The sequence below is a fragment of the Chelon labrosus genome (assembly GCF_963514085.1).
Source record: "Chelon labrosus genome assembly, chromosome: 20".
Lineage (NCBI taxonomy): Eukaryota > Metazoa > Chordata > Actinopteri > Mugiliformes > Mugilidae > Chelon > Chelon labrosus.
The window spans coordinates 4,966,091-4,992,514 of record NC_140353.1 but is presented as its reverse complement, the minus strand read 5'-3'; the positions used below and the strand labels follow the sequence as shown (position 1 = coordinate 4,992,514).

At 39.6% G+C, this 26,424-nt stretch overlaps 4 protein-coding genes across 4 annotated transcripts; 2 read left to right on the top strand and 2 right to left on the bottom strand.

Moving 5' to 3' along the window:
- On the top strand, positions 1-4,108 carry cdkn3 (cyclin dependent kinase inhibitor 3). Its single transcript, XM_084568719.1, has 8 exons — positions 1-33; positions 852-951; positions 1,072-1,127; positions 1,231-1,275; positions 1,718-1,940; positions 2,590-2,621; positions 2,746-2,849; positions 3,677-4,108. Exons 2-8 carry the CDS (start codon positions 872-874, stop codon positions 3,764-3,766), a joined length of 630 nt encoding a protein of 209 aa, XP_084424845.1. The 5' UTR covers positions 1-33; positions 852-871; the 3' UTR covers positions 3,767-4,108.
- A 1,130-nt stretch (positions 4,109-5,238) lies between these two features.
- cnih1 (cornichon family member 1) lies at positions 5,239-10,893 on the bottom strand. Its single transcript, XM_084568720.1, has 5 exons — positions 10,614-10,893; positions 9,635-9,703; positions 7,096-7,208; positions 6,862-7,005; positions 5,239-5,656 (listed from the first exon to the last, which is right to left on the bottom strand). The coding sequence occupies exons 1-5, from the start codon at positions 10,692-10,694 to the stop codon at positions 5,629-5,631; spliced, it is 435 nt and encodes a 144-aa protein (XP_084424846.1). The 5' UTR covers positions 10,695-10,893; the 3' UTR covers positions 5,239-5,628.
- Positions 10,894-12,159: 1,266 nt separating this feature from the next.
- On the bottom strand, positions 12,160-18,909 carry gmfb (glia maturation factor, beta). Its single transcript, XM_084568721.1, has 7 exons — positions 18,835-18,909; positions 16,512-16,608; positions 16,185-16,234; positions 16,022-16,071; positions 15,844-15,926; positions 15,661-15,734; positions 12,160-15,299 (listed from the first exon to the last, which is right to left on the bottom strand). The coding sequence occupies exons 1-7, from the start codon at positions 18,835-18,837 to the stop codon at positions 15,228-15,230; spliced, it is 429 nt and encodes a 142-aa protein (XP_084424847.1). The 5' UTR covers positions 18,838-18,909; the 3' UTR covers positions 12,160-15,227.
- A 927-nt stretch (positions 18,910-19,836) lies between these two features.
- lgals3a (lectin, galactoside binding soluble 3a) lies at positions 19,837-25,341 on the top strand. The gene is made up of 6 exons (XM_084568715.1): positions 19,837-19,976; positions 20,370-20,387; positions 20,514-21,230; positions 22,182-22,270; positions 22,366-22,522; positions 24,403-25,341. The coding sequence occupies exons 2-6, from the start codon at positions 20,373-20,375 to the stop codon at positions 24,556-24,558; spliced, it is 1,134 nt and encodes a 377-aa protein (XP_084424841.1). The 5' UTR covers positions 19,837-19,976; positions 20,370-20,372; the 3' UTR covers positions 24,559-25,341.
- Positions 25,342-26,424: the final 1,083 nt, after the last annotated feature.

Genomic DNA, 26,424 nt, shown 5'->3' with positions numbered 1-26,424 from the left:
GTCAAAATAGTCGACAGGAGGAGAGCGTGGCCGGTGAGGAATTATACGAAGAAAACTGCACATAAATACCGCATTTCAGGCACATGTTGATGTTTTCGTAAAGCTGCATAGTTTTTAAAGCTTTTCTAATGATAATTGGATAAAAGTTTAATTTAATTCGTGACATTTTTCCGTCGTTGGGAGATATTAGCTGCACGGCTAACTACAGCTAGCTTCATCAACAGTCAGTCTTCAGTTCTGATGCTATTTCAGACAAACCGTCGTTTTTTATTGGAAATTCAATACGTTATAAATGCAGGAGAAACCAGTTATAGGCAGATTATAGCATATTTAATTTATAGTTTACTGTGTTGGTGTGTAACCTATACCTACTCACTTACCGTACTGATACCTTAGCATAGTTAAAGGACCATATGCGTCGTGTATTTATTTTGTACTACGTGGGCTTAAAAATGATAATCTGTTATTTCAGTATACACATAATAAAATGTAACTAAATCAAAAACAAGGAAACTAAACAAAATTACCTGAGTTACATCAACATTTCCGATAGAAAGCAGTTTTTTACAGTAGTAGGATTTTAAACTGAACTTGCAGACACTATAGACACAGTAAACTTATGTTGTTGTCTGAGATATGACCTCTTGTGGTTTGAAATGATCGTTTTCTTATTTAATACTGTTTGTAACTTACTGATAAAATGCATCCAACATATGAAATATACTTACGATATAGTTTATGTCTGTGTGTTGATATTATCATTAAGTATTAAACCTGTGTAGGAGCTGTGGTAAATAGACCACAGGAGCATATTTCTGTGAGTCACATTGTTTCTGATGCTCATTTCTCAGCTTTCTGGAGGGCTTAAGAAATGAGGACAAGTGAGTTTGACTCTTCATCTGAAGAGGAGGAGGTTGGAGAGGAGCAGCTGACTCCCTTCCACATCTCCTGGTAAGTTGTAAAGCTTTTTTTGTCTTTAGCCACCAAAAGCTGTGTGGATGTTTACTGGTTCATGTTGGTTCAGGTTTCACTGTGCTGATATATTTCTGTCTTGTCTTGATTATCTTTAAGGTTACCTCTCGCCATAGTAGAGAGTTCACAGTTTCTTGGAATATGTGCACTACCAGGTAAATGTCATCAATTGATATAATTTATTCACTTTATTTTGATTAAGATTTTACATATTTAACTACACAATATTTATTTTTCCCAACTTTCTTTTGATTATAGGTTGCAAATACAAAGACATCCGCAGGAGCCTGCAGAGAGATGTTGGTAAGATGACCTCGACAAATCCGTATTAATAAATGTAATCCTAAAAGTTTTGTCCCGCACATCTGATTTGATGCTTTCATCCCTAATCTTTGTCTTTCTAATCTCTAATAGTGACAGAAAAATTAAATAAATGGCAATTTGGCTTGATAATCAGTCTACAGTCTTAGACCAAAGCTTCACAGGTTTTGGAAAAATACATAAATGCCAGGAAGGGAGTCATCATCTTTTCTGAAAACTTAGCAGTGCAGGGATGTTGGCAGCAACAGTAAATTACAATTCGGTTTCTTATTTTCCAACAATATGAGCAAATATAACATAATGATCATGTTTAGACTCTTAAAGAACTGTGAAAAAAGGCTTCAACTGTAGATAAACTATCTCTATGATCTCAAATTGAAATCTGATAGGTTTATTTTCTTACGTTTGCCTTCCTTGTTAACAGAGGAGCTCCAGAACCAGGGGGTGCAGGATGTGTTTGTTTTCTGCACCAGAGGAGAACTCCACAAGTACCGGGTTCCCTCCCTACTGGAGGTCTACCGGCAGCGGGGCTTCACGGTTCACCACATGCCTTTCCTAGACGGAGACGCTCCAGAGCTGGAGCAGTGCTGCCAGATCCTCGACGAGCTGCAGGTCAGCCTCGAGAACAACAGGAGGACGGTCATCCAGTGAGTGAAATCATACTCGCATGTGAATTTGCTGTGGATCAGAATATGACACCACTGAAGTTTGTGATGAGCATTTGATTCATTTCACCAGAGATTCAAACTCTGCCACTTGCAAATACTGCTAAAACTGGTAAAGACTGGTAAAACGTTTCAGTTAATTCTGATAAAATGTTTACAGGAAGCATTTATTCAATTCTAACTGACCTTTTCTTTAGTGTAATTGAAGTGTGTCCATGTAAACACAGACCAGAGCGGTTTGTAAAGGAATATTCACGTGTCACTCTGTAAAACCAGCACATGTTAAGTCATCAAAGCTTTGCCTGCCACTAAACGGCTCCTGAGAGGCTGTTAACTCCCCGAGAGAGCTGATAAAGCTGCTCGCCAGGCAACAGGAGAGGAAACTGGTACAACTGGAGGAGTTGGCTACGTAAATCAAAACAGCATTTCTAACAACATGCAAACTTTAAAAACTCCTCCCGGTCCAACAAATGATAAAAATAAAACCTGAAGTATTTATAAACCTTGGCATCCTCATACCTTGACATGCCAGATGGCACCTCTACAGAAAGATTTCTATTTTCAGCAGACACCTCTCTCTATAGCTGTGCATTTGATGGGATTTTGGATTTTTTTTTCTCCTCCTCCTCAGCTGCTACGGAGGCCTGGGACGATCTGGATTAAGTAAGAATATTTTGCTTATACTTTAAAAGTTACCATTTTTTTTTACACTATTATTAAACTTTAGGTTTTACTAAATATGTCTTTTAACGTATATATATATATAATCTGTTCTTCCGCCCCTTAGTCGCTGCCTGTCTGCTGCTGCAGCTCTCATTAACGATGACGGCCAACAAAGCCATCGAAATCCTCAGGGAGCACCGAGGAGGAGGAGCGATACAAACTGTGAAGGTGAGGTGTCACTTTTATTCCTCCCTCAATCTGTAGTTTTTAAGGGACCATTTTTGTGATTTCACACATTTTGTCAGCTTAATGTAAAACCTCTGAAATCATTGGTTTCAACAAATTTTAGTATTCTTTCCCAATAAAAGACTGGGAGGAAGTATCAAGAGAAAATGTTGTGGCGTTATTGGCGCAGTAATGAGCAGGCATTATTTCTAAAATGGCTAAACTGATCAGTTATCTAGTCTTTAAAATCCAAGACGGTTGTGAATTAACAACCAAAAATGCAGAGATACACGTTTTACAATTATACAATGAGAGGCTAACAGCTTGAAAAATGACTTTAACACTGAGTTATTATCGAACTATTAACTTCAGAAGACAAAACAATAAGCAAACATGGTTGCTTTGAAAAGAATAATGTAAATGACTTGTACAGGTGTAGCTTTAAATGATAACATGAGTTATGCTGAAACGGTTTATCAAACACAAAATGCCAGATATTATTTGTTACATGTTAATTACTTTTCTCAAGTTTTATATCTTTGTAAATGAACTGTTTTGAGTGTTTTTCATAATTTCTGACGTGTTAATAGAGAAACAAATTATGGATTAATCGAAAATAATGAACAGATTATTTATTAAGACAGTAATCCTTGTTGTTGTTTTGTTTTGAGAATCGATTTCAGTCATTCTTTATTTCACAGTACATATTTTGTGACACATTTGAATTTTTGAATCGTAAAAAACAGGTATAATTATAAAAAATATGTAGTTTCTGATGACTGAACAATATTTATCATAATTAAAACATACATGTTGTTACTTTTCCGTAGCAATACAACTTTCTTCACGAGTTTCGGGACAAGTACTCGGCCTACCAGGAAACCAGAGGAGCTTCCACAGAGCGCTCAGTGTCTCGATGATCACTCTTAAAGATCTGGAGGAGAAAAAAAAAAAGTATCTTGATCTTTTCAAATGAGCTTATTTGTCCGTGATTCTTTTCTTTTCTTTTCTTGCTTGTGATATAATTGTATTCTCTAAGAACTGCACTTTAAAAGAATACTCTAATATATTGCTTTCTGTCATCCACATTATAATCAAATAATAAACTTGACGAGGAGCTTCTGCCACGTTGTTGTTTGAATGATCTAAAATAAGTACGGTGACCATTTTTCTGTTTGTACAGAGAAATTGTCAACGTCTGTATGTGATCTCTAAATATTATTCATTGTTTTTAAATGGGAATTAAACTTAAGTGGAGATTTTCAGGTGCCAAATCTAACTTTTCATGATTATATGTTTTAGATAATGTATAAACTTTATATTGTACCGATCCATTTGACAGATGCGGATAGATTTCAGAGAAAACAGACGATTAACAGAGTGGGATACTTTTATTTAGATTCAAATAAATCATTTCCTAGATGTGACATGATGGGATCTAATACATAAAACTTTTATTTATCAAGTGACACATGATAATCCTCCTCCCTGATAAATTTACACATTGGAAATGGAACATAAATACTCCCAGTATTAATGGCCTCTAAAGAAACTACAAAACGTCACTCTCCAGATTTTGATGCTGGACACGAGCGACATTGTGAGGAGTGCTTGATATCCTGGACCAAATAAAAAAAAAAAAAAAAAAAAAAAAAGTAAAATTAAAAACATTGAATAAATTAAACACTTGAGTTCCTAACAATATGGAATATTTGGTGTTGAAACTCAAACGCACAAAAGTTTCAAAAGGTACATTCAACAGTGTGGCACATCAGCAGTTCCTTAAATGCAGAAAGCTGAGATAATAAAATGCTATTGCCTCCTAATTAACGCTGCCGAATACATATCGTACTGTTGAGTCTACCTTTTTATTATTTTTATTTAAATCGATAGCAATAAGGGCGATTCTACAGAAATACAAGTCACGTACACGTGGCGGTCTACTCTGGATTCACATTAAAAAAAAAACAAATATTGCAGGGATTACATGATAAAGAGACCAGAAGTATGGGAACAATACATGATAGTTTGAAAGCCGATGTTGCGACAACCAGATCCTGATTGTCTTTGTGCAACACGTCCCGATAAGCGATAACAGCCCATGCACTTCAGCCCTGACAACTTATCTGAACCTTCAGGATGTCCGGTTTTAAACCTCACCTGTCTGTGGGCGAGAACAGAAGTCTGGTTTGCTATTTGTCGTTAGTGATGGTGATGAATTTCTTGGCAAGTTATATAAACTAGCTGTTAAAGCCCAGAATCTAAATCACAGAAAAAAAAAAAAAAAAAAGCTAACGCAGCTCAGCACACCGCTTAGATTCTCACAGATAAATTCACACCTGGAAATGTCTACCTAACTCTGTAAACACTCAAAAGTAGGGAACCATGATGAAAAACAAAAAAAAAATATTTATTTAAATCCCATCAAAGCATCAAAACTCACACCATTAAAAATAAAAAAAATAAACTCGTCCATTCAGTTTGTCCGTATTTTCCATAAAATCTTTTTACTGTAGTGCTATGAGAGGAACGCTGCGACCGAGATGTTGTCTTAAAACTGGTTAAATGTTTCTGAAATGACACTCTGCGCTGTGTTTGTTGTTGTTGTTGTCGTGTGTGTGCGTGGCGGCGGGGGGGGGGGAGTCGAGAGTTCGTCCACGTTTAATGGCGTCTTTGCGTTGCTGAACGGTGGTCTCCAGCAGGTCCAGTGTTCCAGCACTAAGATCATAGTGTCTGGTCGTCTACCGTACATGCAGGTCCTTTGTCCTTCATCGGGCCCCGTTTAAGAGCTCACCAGAACGTAGATCATCCTGTCAGAGAGGGCAGGTGGAACAACAGGTTAAATAGATTCAATTAGCAAGTTGGATGTTTGCAGAAATTAATTAAAATGGGTTAAATATGACGCTAAAGCTAGCAGGGAAAACAAAATACTCCCAATCCGCATTGTTTCAATCTCAAATTACCATCTTGTACACATACTTGCCAAAATATTAGGTACACTACTGAAAACATATGCACTCTAAAAAACAGCGCTGCACTAAATCCTTATTCATGACCGTTATAATATTCTGTTTATATTGAAACGGTGTCAGAAAAGTAAGTTGGAGGATGCAGTTTGTGGTGCTGTTAATCTGGATTGAATTAAACCCTAAAGATGCCTAGCCCACTGACTAAAATGGGGTTGTCAAAATAATAGAAACACATTACAATTCAGTAGTACTACAAACCACAGCCACTAGTGAAAACACAGTTGAATCAACATCTTTCAGTTATTTTTAGGTTAGGTAGGTTAGGTTAGGTTGGTTTTATTTGTCACATGCACAGTTATACATAGTACAATGCACAGTGAAATGTATTGTTGTACCTGCAGCCAGTAGTACAAAAAAAATATAAGTACTACAGTAAACAGTAGTTTGCACACAAGGTAAGCAATATAAGTGTAATGTACACCGATAGAGAACTATACTTTAAACTAATACTGAATACTGTGACTTTCATGCAGCTAGGATTTAGTGCAGGACTGTTACATTAGATTGCATTCGTTTTCAACTCGTGTGCACCCAATGAATTGGCGAGTGAGTGAGTTCGAAACACGTGAAAGACAAGTTTCTTGGTCCGTATAAGTTGTCTATAACCATCTTAGACTCCTTAACCAGTTTTAAAAGATTTATAAAGGAAAGAAATGTGTTAGAGTTTTTAAAGGTGGGACAGAGCCAGGCTACTTTTTATCATAGCTTCATGTTTACAGTCAAATCTGTTTTTGTTTCCATCATTAAACTCTGTAAAAGTAATCAAAATCCCCAAATAGTTGAGCTACTAATTTAATATGATATTTAAAAAAATACAGGATCAGAATATTTTCATATAAATTCAAATCAGACTACAGTTTTTCATGCTTAAAATGTTATCTTTTAAGCTTAAAACAAAACTTATAATTTACTGCAAGTCTCCCCAATCATAGCAGACTAGACATGAACAGGTTTTCAACACTTGGGGATAAGAAAAAAAGACGTACCCGTAGAGATAGTAGAAGAACGACAGGAGGTAGAAAGCCAATTTGCACCAGCCTTCTTTTTGACAGTACGCCAGGATGTCGGCGTTCATGATGGTCGTCGGGTCGTAGAGTCCTGGACAGCTCATCACAGGTCGGCTCATATACCTGCGGGACAGTGAAGTGGAAGCAAATCAAATAATGAGCCCAGCTTCGGGAAAGACTGATACTAACGACACAACTGGGACGGATACGCACCTCCAGACATGATACGCCAGCAGTGGCAAGTTGAGGCAGAGGGTGAGCCACTCGGCCGCGCAGAAGAACATCACGCAGAAGAAGAAATGGATGAGATACTCTGGGAGCACCAGCTGAAAAGAGTCGAAGGAAATGTCACAATCCACATACGGCCGACAGTTTAATTCCCCTTTTCTTGTAAGACCAAATAGTTGTTTTGCTTTTTTACCAAGTGTGGAGCCACATGGAAGAAATGCAGTGACTTTTAAAGAAGCTAAAGCACAAACTGCCAGAGGACAAAACAATATGAAGCTACAGCTCCTCAGAGGCACAGAGCCCTTTTTTTTTTTACAAAGAGGAAACTGAGCTATTTAAAGAGCTAGACGTCTAAAAACTGCAGCCAGCTCCACAGAGTCCAGAGAGGGGAGTGAAAGGCTCTAGAAACCTTTTGATTTATCTATATTTATACAGTATGTTGTTAAACTTCTATGGCACTGTATCAGGCCAAGCCTCTCAAGCGTCACACTGATGCTATTGTTCAGGAGTTAAAACACTGCTCTGGCATTATCTGTAACACAAGAAACAAGAAGTAAAATTAAAGAGAAACTGTTTGGAAACTAGTGAAAAAAAAAACTTCCTATCTTGCTGTTGAGTAAGAAACCTCCGACTGTAGCTGTGGTAAATTATGTGAGCTTCCTGTAGAATTTAGAAATCCACCCTGGTTATATTTCATGCATCATGATGTAGGACTACAAGGGGAAAAAAAAAAAAGAAAGGAGAGGAGGGGGAACCCATCTACGACTCTGGACAATATCTGTGCATCTGAGCGTCAACGTTTTCAGCAGTGAGTGTGAACCTAGACATCATCTCAGCTCCTGACAAACAGACTGGACGACACACCGGAGAAGGACCATGCTGTGAGCACGAGCAGTGTCGATGCAGCAGCCTGCCTCGGGTTGAACAGAGTTCGAACTGGTGCGAGGGAGGGGGGGGGGGGGGGTCCAGGGGCGGTGGGGGGGCAGATGGAGGCGCCACATGAAAGCCATGCATTCAAAAAAAAGAGCAGAGGGCGGCAGGGGAGGAAGGAGGAGGAGGAGGAGGAGGAGGGGGGCAACCAACAGCCCACAGATGGAAAGGTGAGGGGCGTGTAGGAAGAGGAAGGTGCAGAGAGAAAAGGGGAGGGGGGGCTACAAATGTGCTGAAACCCTGCACTGTGCTGCCAAATACAAAAAGGACTGATCACAGCACAAAAACTGTGCCAATTGAGCTGAGCGAAAAAAAGCCTGGCCGCGGTCAGAACGGCAGCTGGGGCCGCGGACCGCATCATGGATTAAAGATAGAGGACCTTTCTCAACTAAAATAACTCCTCCTACTGGTGAAATCACTGACCAATCGGTGGTCCTGAATAATGCTGAGCTGGGAAGTGTTGGGAATCTGCGGCCATCTGTTCTGAACCACAGGTGACGCAGGTCGGAGCCAACACTGAGCTCATGTGTAGCTTTGAGCTGCTAACTGTCGACTCCTCGTAGAAAATATTAACAAAATAATTTATGCCTTGACAAATCAACCTTCCTCAATCAACGTCAATCAAACATCGTCTCCTACCACCATCCTCAGGTCAAAGTATGGAAAAGCTTTTGTCCAAAATCCAATTAGCATTAATCTGCCTTTCTGTGATTATTACTACAAAAGGCAATTATGTAAAAAGGTCGAACTACCTGACTTTACTGGGAGTTTACGGCACCAGTAACTATAACAATATATACAAACAAAGGGTAGGTTGTAATAAAGATCATGCATGTTTTGAGCATTTGCAAGTCTTTTCAGTTAACAGCTAAACTTAATCCACAATGAGAATAAGAGAATAAGGACATCCCACTGCTGCTTAGTCTAATGTATCTCATGCCTTTCAACAAAGCTTAAAACATGCATTTAATTAATTAGTTGGATGAGGTGAAAATATTAAATAAATCCTAAAACCTGCACTTTAGGAAAAGGGAATAACAGCAACGTTTACATGAAAATGCTCACTAAAAAAAATTAAGTTTAAAACAACAAATCACACGGCTACAGTGGGAAAAACTTGAGGCACAGGTGGCGTGTCGTCTAATCCCGAGCTGAACCCTGCAAGACCCTCAACTCTTGAGATTAGTTAACTGAAAAGACGTTTGCAAACACTTCCCCGTGCAAAAAAAAATGACAAGACTTGAGTTGAACTGAGCGGGCATTTTAAAGACTGGTACCAACCTTTAATGCAATTTTGACTCTTTTTATCTTTTTGACCTTTTCAACTGTCTTTTTGCCGTTCAAAAAAAAACAAACAAAAAAAACAAACAAAAAAGGTGTAAGAACAAAAACAACAAAAGGCGTTAGAGTTGGACAGCTGACAAGATAACGGAGTTCACAACAGGCAGGTTATTCAGCAAAACAGTGCAGAGAAAATGAGAGAAAAAAGACAAAGAGGCGGATAAAGTTATACTGAAATAAACAGAGCGTATCTGCATGCGTTCAAAAGGGGGCAAGGGAGGTGTGTGTGTGGAGCGCCGGTGGTGTCACTTACCGGATTTAAAGTGTTACACTGATCTATAGGATTCTTGTAATCGGTCTTCAGCTCGTCAAAGGCTATTATCTGGAGGAGCAAGGTAATCACAAAGTAATAATGGTCAGCTTAATAGAAGAAGAAGAAGTGCAATGTTTTATATAGTTATCTACCACTTCCTCAAACAATCATTTAGTCTTCAAAATGTTAAAAGGCGAATGAAAAATCCAAATTATGTGTTCCATATAAGATAAAAACTGGGTAAAGCAAAAATACTGAAATGCAGGAAGCAGAGATTGACATTTTTTTTTATCTAAATCACTCAAGATTAGGGCTGTCAAAGTGAACTGTCAAAGATTGTCATTTGTTATGTTTCACAATTGTGTTTTATTCCATGTTATTCATTCCTGTAAATGAGTAAGTGGCTAAGCTAAAAGATAAGAACCAGTTTTGTAAATATCCACACAAGTAATACAGGAAACATGACAGCACAGTCACTCTGGGCTCTTATGTCCATGATTGGAGGTTAGCTTATCCTGCTAACTAGCCGGCTACCTGCTGCTAGCACAACACAAGATTCTATTTTGACAAGTTAATAGACGCTTACAGTACTCATATGTTGTTTACTAAAACACTGACAGCAGATGAAAATGCAATAAAACGACGTGTACCTCTAAAAATGTACTGTTTAAGAGGTAAACTTTTTGTGCTAGTTAGCTAGCAGCAGGGTGTGAGCCATTCATTCTAGAAAAGACACGGGTTATTCAAAGCACTGGGCGCGCGGCTGTTTCTATGGAGCTAGCTTGGCAACGTTCTATTTAAACGTCGATCAACGGTTAGTTACGTAAAAGCCAAAAACCGTCCCGGGTGTGTGTGTGTGTGTGGCTACCAGGCTGGCCTAGCGGTAGCCCGCTGTTAACCAGCCCTCCTCGCTCTCTAACCCACTTTTGTCAGCTACAGGAGCCCGTCGGGCTAACGGTCCGTCCAAACGTGTACTTACATGCCAGATAGCGAAGAAGATAAGCGCCGCCGTCAGCAGCAGAGCGAGCATGTAGCAGAAGGCCGCGAATGTGAACGCCATTTTTTCCCCCCTCTGGTTCTGTTAGCGTCGGTTCTTGGCTCGGTTGGCGGATGATGCAGGCAGCTTCCCCAGCCCCGATATGAGATTTGTCGGCGTGTCTTCTTCTCCAGTGAGTGTTTCGCTGCCTTTATAGTTGCATTACTGCCATCTTCTGGATTTATTTGGTCTCTAGTCAGCCTTCAGCCTTCCTCCTAATTGCAAACATTACTTTACTGACTGTAAAATGAAAGATAAATACCAACACATTTCACATTTATTACACAACTGCCTAATTTTAAAGAGTTCAACCCTTTAGTGAGGTTATGATTCAGGTGTAAAAACAGTTTTTTAGTCAATTCCTTTGATTGTCCTATAATCCCTGCCGGAGAGCAGCAGTTCAAACGGATACTATCCTGGGTGAGAAGGGTCTTTGGGAAGCTACTCGCTGCATTTAGGCATGTGGACATGGTCAACTTGATCCGCTGAAGTTCAAACCAAGCGTTGCATTGTTGATTGCCGATCTACCGGAATTTTCACACCCAATCACCTCTGAAAAATAGAAAACTTCCTGTTGGCATTATGTCTGTGAGGGTTCTCAGTCATCCAGGTCATAGTATATATATTTAAAATAAAAATAGCTAAAAACAGCAACTGGAGCTGTATTCCTAAAAATTCTTAGCACGAAGAGTTGCTCCTAGTGGCCAAATATTAAGAAAATTATTGTTTTCTAAGAATTTCTCCGTCAAAGTTAGGAGTAGAGCCTGGTAAAGATAAAAGGTAGCTCTGTTGTGCTAGATTTCCCCATGCTTGCTTCTTGGCTTGTAGTGTGACATTGGGGCCAAATCTACGTCTCAAAACACTTTAATTCTCATTGACCAAGTGAGCCAGAAGCAAACACTGTTCCTCCGTCCAGTTGGGTTTCCTACTTCTTTTCTTCTCCATTGCTGTTCGGTTTGTGGAAGATTTCAACGCCAACCAACACTGCTTCTTACAGGCCGGTTAGCAATCACAGCAATTGATGAAAGCTGAGCCATTTTACCGTTACTCGTTAATACCAAAATGGATGAAGTGCAAATATTACCAGCACGGTTAATGAATGCAAGCAAATTGGGGTTCAAATCATCTGTTGGTGAGGAAAGCAACCTTAAGGGTGTTACATACTCCACGAGAAGCGAGAAATCTGTCATTTTGTATGTTACCAGCTTTAGTTAGACTAGTGTGGGAGTATGAGAAGACATCTAGCAGATTACAGGAACCCCGATCTCCAGCTACAGATACATATCTGGTCACTAGTCAAAGAATTTCTAATGAGCAACATCCAAAAATGATCACATTTATCTGCAGGTAATTTTAGGATCAAGTGTTTTCCTTAATATCTATATATTCATTAATAATTTTTCAGCATATCAAAATGGAAAGAGTTTTTATCTGACCAGTGTTGTACCTAAGACGTATGAGAGTAAAAAGTATCTGGAAAACAGAGAAGTAAACATCACTGTCATTTTATTTGGACAAATAGGACAATGGACACTTTTATAAAGAATGGGGAAATACAAATATCTCAAGTTTCACTGATGCCACGAGGCGGCTTGTTATGACAAAAGTTTCAGGTGTTTTTAGTAAAAAGGAAAGAAAAAAGAATCGTAGAGGACAACGAGAGCCGAACGACACGATTGCAGGTTCAAAATAAAAAAGACTCCAAATATACAACAGGTTTACCACACAGGAGGGAAAAGCTATTAGATCCACATAACCAGACACATAGCTCAAGATCAGAGCGAGCTCCGAAGGGATTCTGATACATAACGAATGGACAGTTTATTACAATCATCCATTTCCAGGAAGAATAGCAAGAACAGAGAAGAAATCACTGATAGATTAGGAACACAGATGTCATGAGAAGCAAACGCTGCACCTTTGTGAAGATTTCATGTGCAATTAAAGTGTATCAAAGAATTCATGCAACAAGGAAACTTCCATGGAAACCGTTCACATATGTTTACAGTAGTTTTCCACATTTAAGAGGTTTTAAAAATGCATCACCAATGAACACGTTCCTATATTCACATCAAAACCAGTACATTGCACGATCCAGAGTTTGCATTTGTCAAAACAATTCCTATACTTCAGTTTGAATGTGCATTTTCTTTCTTATTTTTTTTTAATTTATTGTGAGTTTTGAATGGATTTTGCCGGTCTAAAACGTCATAAAACACCTTAAAACAAAACAAAAATCCAAAAGTGACAAAGTAAACCGATATAAACATGACAATCAAGGACGCTGTAGTTTGATTTCTCTTCTACAGCAGCAAATTACCGTCTAACATCAAGCCGACAGTGTAAATCTTGACTTTAATGTTATCAGTAGACATCAAAAACGAGTGATACAGTTATGTCCCATTGTCCCTGTTGGATTAAACCCTGTCCTGACATGTCAGTCATTAATCACCGTCTAATACAGGACAGGAGCAAATGATTTACACGAAATGGTTTGATTGTGCGTACATGTCTTCCGAGTCAGATCGCTTGGAAAAGGAAACTTTATCTATTATTTATTCTATCCAGGACGACATGAAAAAAAAAGACTTAACATATTTGTGTCATGTTTTCATTTTGGCCTTGTAATTATTCAAACAGACATAAATGACAAAAACCATTTAAGACAAGGCATTGGTACGGTAGGCTTAGCAGAGTGACATCATACGTTATGTGGTGATTTGCTGCCTTGAGGCTTTAAGTCATCTCCAACCCTCCCTTTCCAAAATAAGAGTTTCTGAGTAAAGACAACAACGATGATGTGGAATTCATATTTGTGCCCATTATTTCTCTATTAGGCTCGGCCCAGTAAACTACAGTTTCTCCCTCCGCCTCACTTACAACCAATGTAGCATCTACAATGCATTTCATTTTATTCGCTGATTTTTTTAATGACTCTTTATGTGGCTTTTAACTATCTACCAGACAGTCACCCTGCTGTTAAAGAGCTGCTAATCCTTTAAGTATAAGCAACTCATTTTGAGTTTTAAGTGTGCATCGTTGTTTTAAATGCAGTTTTAGAGGATTTTCAGCAGGAGACAAGTAAGAGATGTCTCTTTCTGGGGCATGGAACAAAAAAATAAAAAATAAAAAAGCCAAATAGAGTGTTTGGAGAGTGACACATTTTTGTTGTTTTCTTTTTCAGTGTGCGCTCCAGCACAATGGATGCACCAAGCATGATTGCAGATGGAATCACAACAAAAAAAGCGTGACTGTGCAAACACTTGCAGACTGAAGATATTCAACGTTGGCGCACACACACACAAAAAAAAACAAAGAGCTGCTGGCACATTCAGCACATAAATGTCATTATTATTATTAGCCTTCCGAATTGAGTTGAAAAATACATATAATCGCCCAGATGTCGAAATATTGAGGTGGCATTTTGAGAAGTCGCGGCCATCATCCTAAAGACGAAAGCAACATTCATAAACACTAATAACAGTAAAAGCTGTAAAGCACAATAATAGCTAACAATCTCTCTAAAGACACTGTAACCCATTTAAACAGTAGCCCCAGTAGATTAAAAAGAGGGCAGGTAACGCCACCCTGTGTGTGTGCAGTGTTATCTTCACTGTCATGGTCGTCAGAGGTTTTGTGTATAAACGTTCCTGTCTGGAATGTTTCAGCGGAAGTGTCCTAGGAAATATTCAGGTCAAAGGCATTCACTGTTTTTCTCTAAACAGATAAAAAGATCTGAAGACAGGCCGACAAATCTGCAGCGACGTAAAGCCTCACACCGAGGACTTCTGGCAGCTTGTGTACAAGACAAGGTAAGCATTAGTGTTATTGTCCTTTGAAGGCTAATTACAGTATCTAAATTATAATTTAAATGCCCGACTATAACGGAAGTCGGTGGATTGTAGTGATGATTGTTTGTGTTCGTCAGTCACAAGAAGGAAGAAGGAAATCAACTAACCGTGCAAACACCAGAAATAACAACATGAATAATCTAAAAAGGAAACTCCCTCAAATTATGAAAAATGTATAAAACATAAAAGGTGAAACTCAGGATGTTCAGAGTTGCAAAAACACTGTGTAAACTCCATAAGGAAACAAAAACAGTTGTTGGTACAATGCCTTTAAATTCTCCTGAATGCTTCGGAAGGGCGGATGATAAATTTCTGTTCACCTCACGAGCTACGGGAGTGTTAATTCAATACAGACACATAATAACTGGCACATGGAGAGATTGCGTGGGAGACGAAAGCAGACCTGCGTCAAATAGCATTTCCAGTTTTAGGCTGCCATAGGTGAAGTTTAGCCGGTGGCTCGAATGTCGACAGTCACAGGGAAGCTTTACGACCCATGTGATTGTCTGAACCTTCTAGCGCACGTGGAAGTAAAATATGACTTAAACTCGACCGAGCAGGCCCAAAACTGAGTACACAGAGTAACACTATTTAAACCAGGTCTGGTACAAAGAGGAGGGGAACGATAACTGTAGTGTGTTCTCTTCGAGAGTTGTGCAATCTGGATCCTCCTCATATCCCCAGACCTCTGCATGAGGTGATGACTTTAGCGGAAGAACCCGAGTTTCTCTCTGAGCCATTCCTCCGTTAGGTCCTCTGTGTTTCTGATCTCAAACACCTACGAATAAAACACAAAAGACAGAAAAGACTCAGATTCAGAACTGACTTAAAGTACGATTAGAAAAAGCAGCTGACTATGACAAAGAGATAATGTAATAAAATGCAAACATAAATTAGCTGAATTGATACAACAATATAACACTGACATCTAAGCCAGGAAAATGAATCCTTTGGGGAACATGAATATTTGTAAAACATTTCAAGACAATCTACCCAGTAGTTCCTGAAGCATTTAAGCAGTGTACCACGTTGCCGAACAACAGCTTTAGATCGATTGATAAAATAATGAACACAAGGTTAAATTAGACAGCTGCAGTAATTATACCCAGCTCTATGACTGTGACTTCAGATTCACTAACCTTGGTCAGTTCAACAGTTTGCACCAGCTTGTTTTTGCTTCCTGCGTACATCATCTGCTGCTCTGGTCTGCAGCCTGCCCAACACAAAATACACCAGCATTTACAAAAGTGAAGTTAAGAGTTGTTTCCGGGTGCTGCGTTAAAAACTTGTATTCGTGGAACTAATTCCAGAGACGTTCTTACCCACTGGACTGGAGAAGATGAAGCAGAGGGGATAAGACACGCGTCCATCGTCATGTTGGTACTTGTAGCTGTAGACGATAAATGTTCCTGGCGCTAAGGACGTTTCACGTATTTTGCTTTACAACGTAAATAATTTAAACGCAATTAAAACGAGGCAGGTAATCTGTTTAAAGGATATCTGGGCTGTCTCTCTGGCAGTTCATCCTTTAGATCATCAGGAGAAATATCCTAAAACGAGACAGGTATGAAAAAGTTCATTACTTATTTTAAAATCCACATTTAACACGTCAAATCTGATCCAAACTTTGGGGCCGGCACAAAAAATGAATGAGAAATCATACCTCATGTTCTTCCTCCAGAATAACAAGCTGCTTGTCTTTATCAATCTTCACTGGAGGGTACAAAGAAAAAAAAAAACAATCTATTTAGGAGAAAGATAATAAAACGGCAAGAAAACAAACCAGTATTTTCTATTGCAAACATCCTTGTGTAAACAGCCCATGCCATGAAAGCACACTGCTAATCCCATTCAGCACAAATTATATTGTGATCCAGAGACGGTGGAGGATAAAGCTTAAAGCTCAGTTTGGATACTTCTGACTGCCACCTGCTGCTTTTAGAGGTAGCACGCTGTCAAAAGTTCAAAGCGGAGGAGGTCGGCGACTTACTGACGATGGCCGCATTATTGGTCTCCTTCCGAAAGCGGAACTCCCTCAGCTTTTTAACCAGATCTTCGTCCACGTCGCAGACCACCAGTGATTCGCTCTGAAAACAAACGTGGAAAACAAAAAAAGAAAAATGAAAATACATCAATAAATGTCAAAAGTCACAATGAATATATGTGAAACTTAACCAGAAACTTTACTTTAGAGATGACAGTGTTTGCTTGGATTAAACAACTGCATCTGATTTACACTCACTTGCCAGTTCATTAGGTACACAAGGGAAAAGCAATGCATTCTGTGTGTCATGCATAAAGCAGATGCACCACCTATAGTTTCTTAACATGAAATCTGTGGAGCGATTTAAATTGTTAAGATGATTTTTTGCAGATGACTTCAAGGGGATTTCATGCATTTTATTGATCTGTTGAAAGACGATGTGGCAGTTTCCCAAATTACCAAACCAGCATAAAAGTATGATATGTTATATGTCAAAAGGTGCTTATTAATATAGGATTATTAACCCTTTGTTGGTCTGCTGATCAGAGGACTCCTACCTTTTAAGTCCCCACTTCCTGTGTTACTGTTACCCACACCTACTGACTTTGTTTTTCAGGTTTCTGACGAATCACAGTGACATTTTTTAGCGCCAACTATGTCTACACGTTCTGAGACTGATCATCTGCAGGTGTTGACTTGTAAGGAGGCACGCAGCTTTCTGAGCTCGCTCCATTTTGTGCCTTTGTGTTGTAGTTTGTCTTGTTTCGTGCACAATACGAAATAAATCTTCATAAATCTAAAAGGTTGATGATTGGACAAAGTGGTGTTTAGTTTAAAAGCATGCACCGCTATAATTCAAACAGCAGCGGCAGCCCATTAGTGGCTTTTTAAGCACATCAAACAGCCAGTACGCCACTTTCTGCAAGAGTCCAATCTGACCCACAGGCTTTAATCCAGAGAGAGAACAATGCACCAGTCAGAACAGGATTTTATTGGTCTGAGGCTCCCTGGTGTCCGCACACAACATTACATAACTCCATCACAAAGACATAAACTCTCCAAGAGTCTCTGCAGACGCTCTCAAATCTATAATTACACCTTCCCTGAGCAGATGGCTGGTGGGAGTCAGGATTTCACTGAGCTCAGGCATAGATCTTCACAGATTAAGAAGAGACTGGAGTGTCTGGGGCTCTGGAAAAACAGGATGCATGCGGAGAGGAAGGGCAACAGGCATGACAATAAAAAGGACGGACGTGGCCACAGGTTTACTTCTGGTTTAAATTCCACTTGACAGCTAGCCCGTCAGCTTGGCTGCTAATTGATACAGGAAATAACAGCCACTTAATAAGGCACACAGCGAGCAGGGGATGGGACAGTAACTCGGCACTGATGTTAATCGACAGTGAGAAGAGTCGATCTGTCATGACAAGCATGTAAAATGCCTGAGGGGGAAACATAAGCATACGAGCTAACGTTGAGGCAGCTCCCAAACCCATACGTGTTGAAACACATCACTGCCAGTCCCTGCGTCAATGCACCCATATACATCGGCCGGAAGTCATACACTTTCGCCTACAAAATAAAACCCTACAAGTTGCAATCTGTTTTAACATTATTTTCCATTTGCAAAATGTCTTGTTTTGTTCAATCAACACCTCAAATCCCCAGTATAACCACTCAAAGTGACCACTGATTCTTAATTTTTTTCTCCACTAATCAATTAAACTAAATTCAACTTTACAATTGCGCCGACTCAGTCGACTGTGCAAAATTGTAAAACGCTAAACTTGCTAGCCAAATTCTTATCTTTAAATGGCAGGTGCAGTATGTAAAGCAACATATCACGTGTTCAATCCTTGAATTAGATCTTTGTGTCTATTTAAACAGATGCAAATCTTTACAACCAAGCATCAGCAGCAGGATCACTGAGTCAGTTCACCTTTGAAAGCATTTCTCCTTGTTTTAACATTTTCACTCTTGAAGATTCACTCAATTGATGCCATCGTGCATTTAAAAAAAATAATAATAAATAAATAACCTAATATGATACAGATGTTTCCGCGTTTGGAGATAGAGTGCATCATTCTACATCTTTTACTTGCCTATTGTGCTTTTATTTTGAAATCCCTTGCCGGAAACCCGTCCCTTCTGTCGTGACCGACTTGACGCAGGGTGGAACTAATGCTAGGCTAGGAGGCTAACGCTAGCCAATCTGCGATCTCACTTTTCCCCATTAGTGCCCTAAACTTCACATTTGTCAGAAGCACACGGTTAAGGTGCGGAAATTAAAATGTCGGCCGCTCTGTTGCATGAAAAGTGAACAACTTACCATTGTTGTAGAGTTAAAATCCCCGTGAAGCTACAGCTGCCGCTCTGAATGGTAGGGACGCTTTCAATGTTTTTTTTTTTTTTTTTTTTACTTCACATCATCTTGTGACTGCTTTGACCGACCAATCCCAAACAAGCACCCCTCCTTCAAAAGTTACTCATAAATATATTCTTTTATATAATTTTAAAATTCAAATTAAGTTTTTATTAAAAAAAAATAATAATAATAATAATTCTGTTAAACTTTACACTCAACTATAAAAAACACTGTACTAACAACTATAAAAAAACACTGTGTTAATACGACTTACCATTTAATAATAATGTTTACTTGTACAATTCACACATAAATGTACTTTTTTTTGCAGATTTATATTTAATTATTATTACATTTATTTAGCAGAATGAGAATATGAAAACCCAGAAAAATGACCCATCCACTTTGTCAAATAATGCTTTAAATAATAAAACGTATTGCATTTACTTTCCAACTGTTTATCTAATTGCACCAGTAATGCTTCTACTTCCAGACGATAAACAGAGATTAATGCACAGATTAATATAATAAAGAACTGCATTCTTCTTCTTTTTCTTCTTCTCCTTACTCGTATTATTATTATTAATATTATCTAGTCTTGAAGGTAGAATTTTTTAACTTTTCTTGGCTTTATTTTATGATTAAAATTCAGTTTTTGTTGTCACATCACGCTTTAATTTGGGCGTGTATGGGTGTGTGTAATGTATCCTTGTGAGGACCAAAGTGAGTTTTTAGACTTTTAATAAGTCAGCTCATCTGGTTTTGACTCGCCTTGTTTGAAGCTAGAGAGTTTGTTTTAATGTTTTTAGGTTGGATTAAATGTAAAGGTTGATGTTAAAGAGCGACGGGATGCGTTACGTAAACGAGAGTCCTCACAAGTATAGTACAGACCTGTTCGCGTGTTTGTGTTTGCGCCCGGAACGCGCCCTCCCATACGTCATCAGCGAAGCGCGTGTACGTCCGTCCTTTTCAAGAGTTGTAGTTTAGAGCAGATCTGGCGTTAGCTTCGACAGGCTAACGTAGCTGGCTAACTGCTCCCCACACAGCTGGACGAATCGCCGCCGACACCCGCTGTCTTTTTGAGAGGAGACCATCTTTCTGGCGAGGTAGCACGAAAACTAAGCTTTCAGCACTTATTTCTTCAGACGTGTTGAAGCTGAGAGTAAATAAACGAGCCAGCGTTTACTAACAGTTAGCTGCTGTTAGCTAGGTCGGTAGCCAACTATGTAACACCAGACAATTGGGTGTGTTAAAAGCTAATTTTAAGCCTAAAGTGAGTGTAGCATCTGTTTGACTCGCTGTTTTCATATTATACTTTGGTCTGGCTGTTTCGACTCGGGCTGGATGGATTTTGTGGATCATCTTTCGAGGATGGAAACATTTACTCTGCTATTACTCAGAGCCTGTGTGTGACATGCCCAGTGTTTGACAGCTTGTTATATTTGGTTGTTATAACTACCCAATAAAGCTGATGAAACTTGTGTCTTGTTTTGTTTTAGATCATGGCGGATTTCTCGGTGAGTTCATACAACATCAAAGTTTCATCATCGTTTTTATATTTTTCGATTTACTAGTAGGTGGTAGTTACACAAATCTTTAGCTGTCAATGGAGTGTGTCATTTTCATTTTCTGTTGTTGTGTAGCTGACAGATGCCTTAGCAGACGACACCCCAAGCCAGGCAAATAAAATAGGCCACACCAACCCAACTGCTCCTGCCGGCAACCCTCCACCTCCTGCAAACCCAGGATGGCCTGGCTCGGCCCCAGGAGCTCCCACCCAGCCCTCCGCTCCGGGCGACTATGCTGGTGGATCATCTGGCCCGGGGGCTCCAGGGCAGTTCCCATTCCCCTCAGGTCCTGGAGCACCAGGGCAATATCCAGGACCTCCTTCAGCACCTGGTGGGTTCCCCCCTGGTCCGGGGATACCTGGACAATATCCACCAGCACCAGGAGCTCCAGGACAGTTCCCCTCTGGCCCTGGAGCCCCTGGCCAGTTCCCTGGGCAGTATCCACCTGAAGGAGCTCCAGGACAGCTACCTGGAGGCCCTGTTTCGTACCCAGCTGGACCGTTTCCTTCCGGCCCTGGAGCACCCTCTGGGCCTTACCCAAATGTGCCTTACCCAGGTGGTCAGCCAGGAGGAGGCAATGGCATGTATGGGCCAGGAGGTCCAGGAGCATTCCCCCCTCCAGCCGGCCCCGGCGCTTTCCCAGCATTCCCTGCTGGAGGCTTCCCCCCTATCCCACCTGGGTCATGGGGACCACATGCAGGTGGAGGCTTCCCTCCTGCCCCTGGCCCCTTTGCTCCAGGCCCTGGGCCCATGGGTCCATATGGTGGTCCTGCTGCTCCTGGGAGCACGCTGGTGAGTACAAACACGTAAAATATAAATATAATGATGCTTGCTTTGCTGATGTGTTTTTTTTTCCTCTGGGGAGGTGACGTACTTGAGCATCCTTAAACTCTTGGTGTGGAAGTCTTTGGGATTTATTTAATACTGCACATGGTGGACAGAGTACGTTTCTTGCCTCTGCTCTTGGCATTTAGTGAAGGAGGGTTCATTCTCAGCGAGGGCTGGATTATTTCTCTCTATCTGGGGCTCTGCTGGACTGCAAAACAAATATGAAGCTCAATAAATATTCAAAAGTAGTTATCAAAAAATGTATTCTTGTCTTTCAGCCCAGATATAATCCACCATTTTATTGAAAGCATGAACTCACCTTTTCAGTCGGACAAGGACGTCACTTCCAGAATCAACATGTGGTTTGATAGTGCCCAAGACTGGATGTATTTACACTATACAGTACATACAATAGTACACGGTTAAAGATGGTATTTAATCTGCTGGATGTAAAGATTTAATTAAGTGCAATATCTAATCTACTCACGCAAATTGATGCAATGACTTGTCACTCATGTAAATGATTATAATTAAAGGTCTTTTTGTTTACTGACAACACGTTCAGAGGTCATTTTGTATAATGTTGTAAAATTATTTTTTTCTGTCGTTGCCCTGGCGAAATCACTGTGACTTACATGTGAGTGTGTGTGTTGAAATAAATGAAGGAGATAATGACTCACTGGGTCGTTCCAGCAGGAATGTGGGCTGGGTCGAAGATTTAAATAATATTTAACTAAAATTCTCTACTTTGGTGTATATTACCAAGTCCAGACTGTTAGTGATAAAACAGTTCAACACGCCAAACATTCAAATACATATATATTTTCCATTTGTGTATACATGTAAAACATACATAAACATAAACGGAGCACGTTAAATTCATCTCACGACGTAAAATGGAAATGTTTCTTGCAGATGGTGCCGTATGATCTCCCTCTTCATGCTGGAATTATGCCCCGTCTTGTAATCACAATAATCGGGGAGCCTCTTCCTGGTGCAGACAGGTATCACCCTTACGACAAAGACAAAGCATATTACTACTCTCTGTTCTATTCATATCACTTCACAACTGGTTCTTTGTACTACTTTTTTTTTGCAGGTTCAATGTTGACTTCCTCAAAGGCCCAGATATCGTATTTCACCTGAACCCTCGATTTCCCGAGCACACAGTCGTCAGAAACTCCAACCTAGGTGGATACTGGGGGCCTGAGGAGCGGGACGGATGCTTCCCTTTTGCTCCTGGTCGTCGTTTTGAGGTAAAATGTAACTGTAATAGTAATGGAAGTGTACCTCAAGACTGTAAAACTGAAAACATTACCTATATTGAACCATCTTACACACGCTTGGGCTTTTGTGACTATGTATAGCTCTGCCCGACTCTCTAAGTGAAGGTGCGACTGCAGAGCATTAAAGAGACAAATTTAATTCAGGCAAATGTCACTGCGCTTTGGAAGCAGGGAAAGGACGTGCGTTTTGTTTCATACTAGACGTTTAGACACGAGTAAATACTGGGACCTCGGTGTACAAACAGCTGCTGGGCCAGTCAGTTTTTAAGCACACATTAGAAGAATTGCTAACGGGCATTGTGCAGCTCTGTGTCGAAGACGGTTATGAACCGGGGGGGGATATTAGTTTTGCAGTGGAAATTTGACATGCATCATTTGCCTTTTAATTTGGGGTAAAAGTCTACTTTCATGTTAAAATTATGAATAATTCCTGTTGAGAAGGAAATAAATGAAAAATGCTAAGCTATAAATAAATTATAGGTGAAACGCTGTATCATATAATTGATTATATTCAAAACTGTCTGAAGTCGCTCTACAGAACCCAGAGCATGAAACCCACAGAGCAAGCACTAAGGTGAGGATGGCGAGGATAAACTCCCATGTAACCGGAAGAAATCTGGAGCAGAACCTCATATTGGGAGGGGCCCATCTACTTGAGGCCGGCCAGGTAGAAACACAGACAAAAGAGGAAGGTGGGTCGGAAGGGAGAAAGAATAGAGGAAAAGAGAAGCAGAAGCAAGTAGATATAAACGCTTAGAGAGTATACAGTGTTCTCATAAAGTTATGAAATCAGTGGAAACAGAAGCAGGGAGTGTCACTTTTCTAGAGGTGTTTTCTCATATGTACTGTAGCCCTGTAGACATCACCCAGAGGAGGTGTTGGTGAGAACTTTACCCCGCTAGCTACCTAGTACAAAGTCTGTGGGATCTCCAATCAAAGCCATGTGTGAACGGAGCGTATGAATCATGTCCTGCCTCTGGTCAAAGAGAGTTTTACCAGTTGTGGGAACAAACAATCTCACTTGGAAATTCTGGTGTGGTAACATCAACGTCTAAAGGACATGAGGTCTGAAGTTAACATGTTTTCTGGCTGATGTGACGAAGGTTAGCATTAGCTTTATCCTATTAAAGTGCATTTGGGACTGCAACTAATACTAATAGTGCTATTTTTATTATCAATCCATGAGCAGAATAATTTTTCAGTTAATTGTTTGGTCTATAGTTTGCATGTTCTCCCTGTGTCTGCGTGGGTTCTCTCCGGGTACCCCGGCTTCTTCCCACATCCAAAGACATGCTCGTTAGGTTATTTGGTGATTCTAAATTGGCCGTAGGTGTGGGTGTGAGTGTGAATGGTTGTCTGTCTCTCTGTGTTAGCCCTGTGATGGACTGGCGACCTGTCCAGGGTGTACCCCTGCCTCTCGCCCGATGACAGCTGGGATAGGCTCCAGCAGACCCCCGCGACCCTTAACAGGACTAAGCGGGTATAGAAGATGAATGAATGAATGATTGTTTGGTCTATGAAATATCAGAAAATTGTTATTTTTATAATAGATTGTATTTTTCGAGTTGTAAGTGAGGAGAGACAGGAAGTAGTGTAGCCGGAGAGTGTGGACAGCATACAGCAAATATTGAAATTGAACCTGTGCCACTGCAGTGAGGACTATAGCCTTAATTTAAGTGCTGCCTGCTCCGACCAGTGAGTTACAGCGCTGCCTCAGTCCTAAAGATAAAGAAAAACGTCAAATATTTACCTTGAGAAGCTGGAAAAAGATCTGCTGATTATTTCTTTTTTGCTCGTGAGTGAACCAGTTAGATAAATCAGGGTGTTCACATGTCTTCACGTCCCTGCAGCTGAAGATCCTCGTGGACGAGGACATGTTCAAGGTGGCGGTGGACGGCACACACCTGCTGGAGTACGAGCACAGAGTCGGCGGTCTGGAGGAAGTGACCCTGGTGAGAGTGGTGGGAGACATCGTCCTCCACAGCGTAGCCCCGAACATGATCTGAGTCCGCTACCAAACCGAGCGCCGTACGCCGAGCCTGGGTCAAACTTCACCGCTGTGTTTGAAATCCTTTCGAATACTCTGATGCATTTTTTGATGGAATTTGCAAGACATATAGTCAGCGAAGTGCAATCGTTGCCCACGTGGCACATTTACGTCAGAGCAGACGGCAGATTAACCCAGGTTAGAGCTCTACTTTTCAGTTTAATTTCTTTAAGCCACTCACAAACCAATATTGCTTTGACATAATCCAACTAAGTACAACAGAAAAAGATTTTAGGGAAAATTAATTTATACCTTAACTAAAAGATTGTAACACATTTCAGATATTTTCCTCTAGTGTTTTTTGTTTACATGTTTGTTTATTATTCTGTCCTTCATTTCAACGTCATGATAAGCCTTTGTGATGCATGAGAGTGAGATGCTGAAACTTGGTCTCCTTCTACCCCGAAACTCATGTATTTATACTCCGACTCTGAGCTATATACTCCTCCTGAGCTCTCAGACTGGAGGGTCTGGTTATGTGTAATGAATTATGATTTCATGTTGAAGTCAAATCCGATGATAGGAAAAAAAAAATACTAAAATGTGGCCACGTGGAGAGAGAGAGAGAAAGAGATAGAGAAAGAGGGGGAGGTCTGATTTGTTGCCAAAGACGACAGTGGTGCAGTATTTTGGGATTATAAATAAAGTGGCAACAAACAAAGTAATGAATGATAAAAACTGTTTAATTCAGATTATTGTACATTTATCCTGCCTGCACACAATAAATACTGGTTTCCCTGTTCTCTTTTGTTTTCATCCAATCGTCTGTCAGCACATCTGTGCATTTGATGTATTTTAGTGACAAAATATGTTTAGTGGACGTTTTAACGTTTTAAGTAAGATAAAAGCACGAAAAGTGTCGGGTGGTGCAATGTGGGATAAAAACACATAAATTCACCTCGTCTTTGATTATATTCTTACTTAAGTTTTAAGATATTTAAATGGCATCTATTATAGTTTTTGTTTTTTTGAAAGAGCACAATTTCACAAACCAAAACATGAATAATACGATAATGTTAAGTTATAAATGATTTGGAGGAAAAAAAATTAGATTAACTTTTAACCATTAAACCATTAAATTTTGTGTTATAACACGACAATCTTTTCAGCACATTATCATTATCTTGTATTATTATTTTACTTATTTAGGTAAAATGCGCTTTGCACAAAGAAGACAAAACGGAAACAATACATTTATGATTAAATAAAATGGATAAATAAAGGATTAACTTATTACAAATAAAAATATGTACTTAAAGTACCAAAAGTTTATGTCTTTTTTATTATTTTTGATACTTAAATTGTTCTTTAGGTAGGTTTTTATGAGTATGTTGAATGCAGGAGTATATTTATATTGATCTGGTAATTAATTGCTAGTATTAAAGATTATTAGTACTAAATTACTGTGGGAGGAAAAATCACTGTTGTATCAGCAAGAGAAAGTTAAAAAGCAAATGGCACGGTTTGCTAATGTACAGTAAAAATCTATATATCAACAGTATCAACAGTTTTTATTTTAATTAAATATATATTCAGGATTACACCATTAAAACAAAGCTATGCAATACAGGTGAAATTTAAGTGCTCAACTGATAGGATCAGTGAAAGGATAGACGATAGAATTTTTTTTACTATATAATCAAATATCAAAAACTTGATATACATTCGAGTACATACAGTATATGTGTGGACATTGGCAGGCCATTCCTTACAGCCTTTAGCTATTTAACAAAACACATTAAAGTTTTAGTTGTTTAGTTTATGATAAATAATAAATGTGGTCTCTCAGCTTTAATGTGAAGGTTAGTCACATCCAAACTGCAGG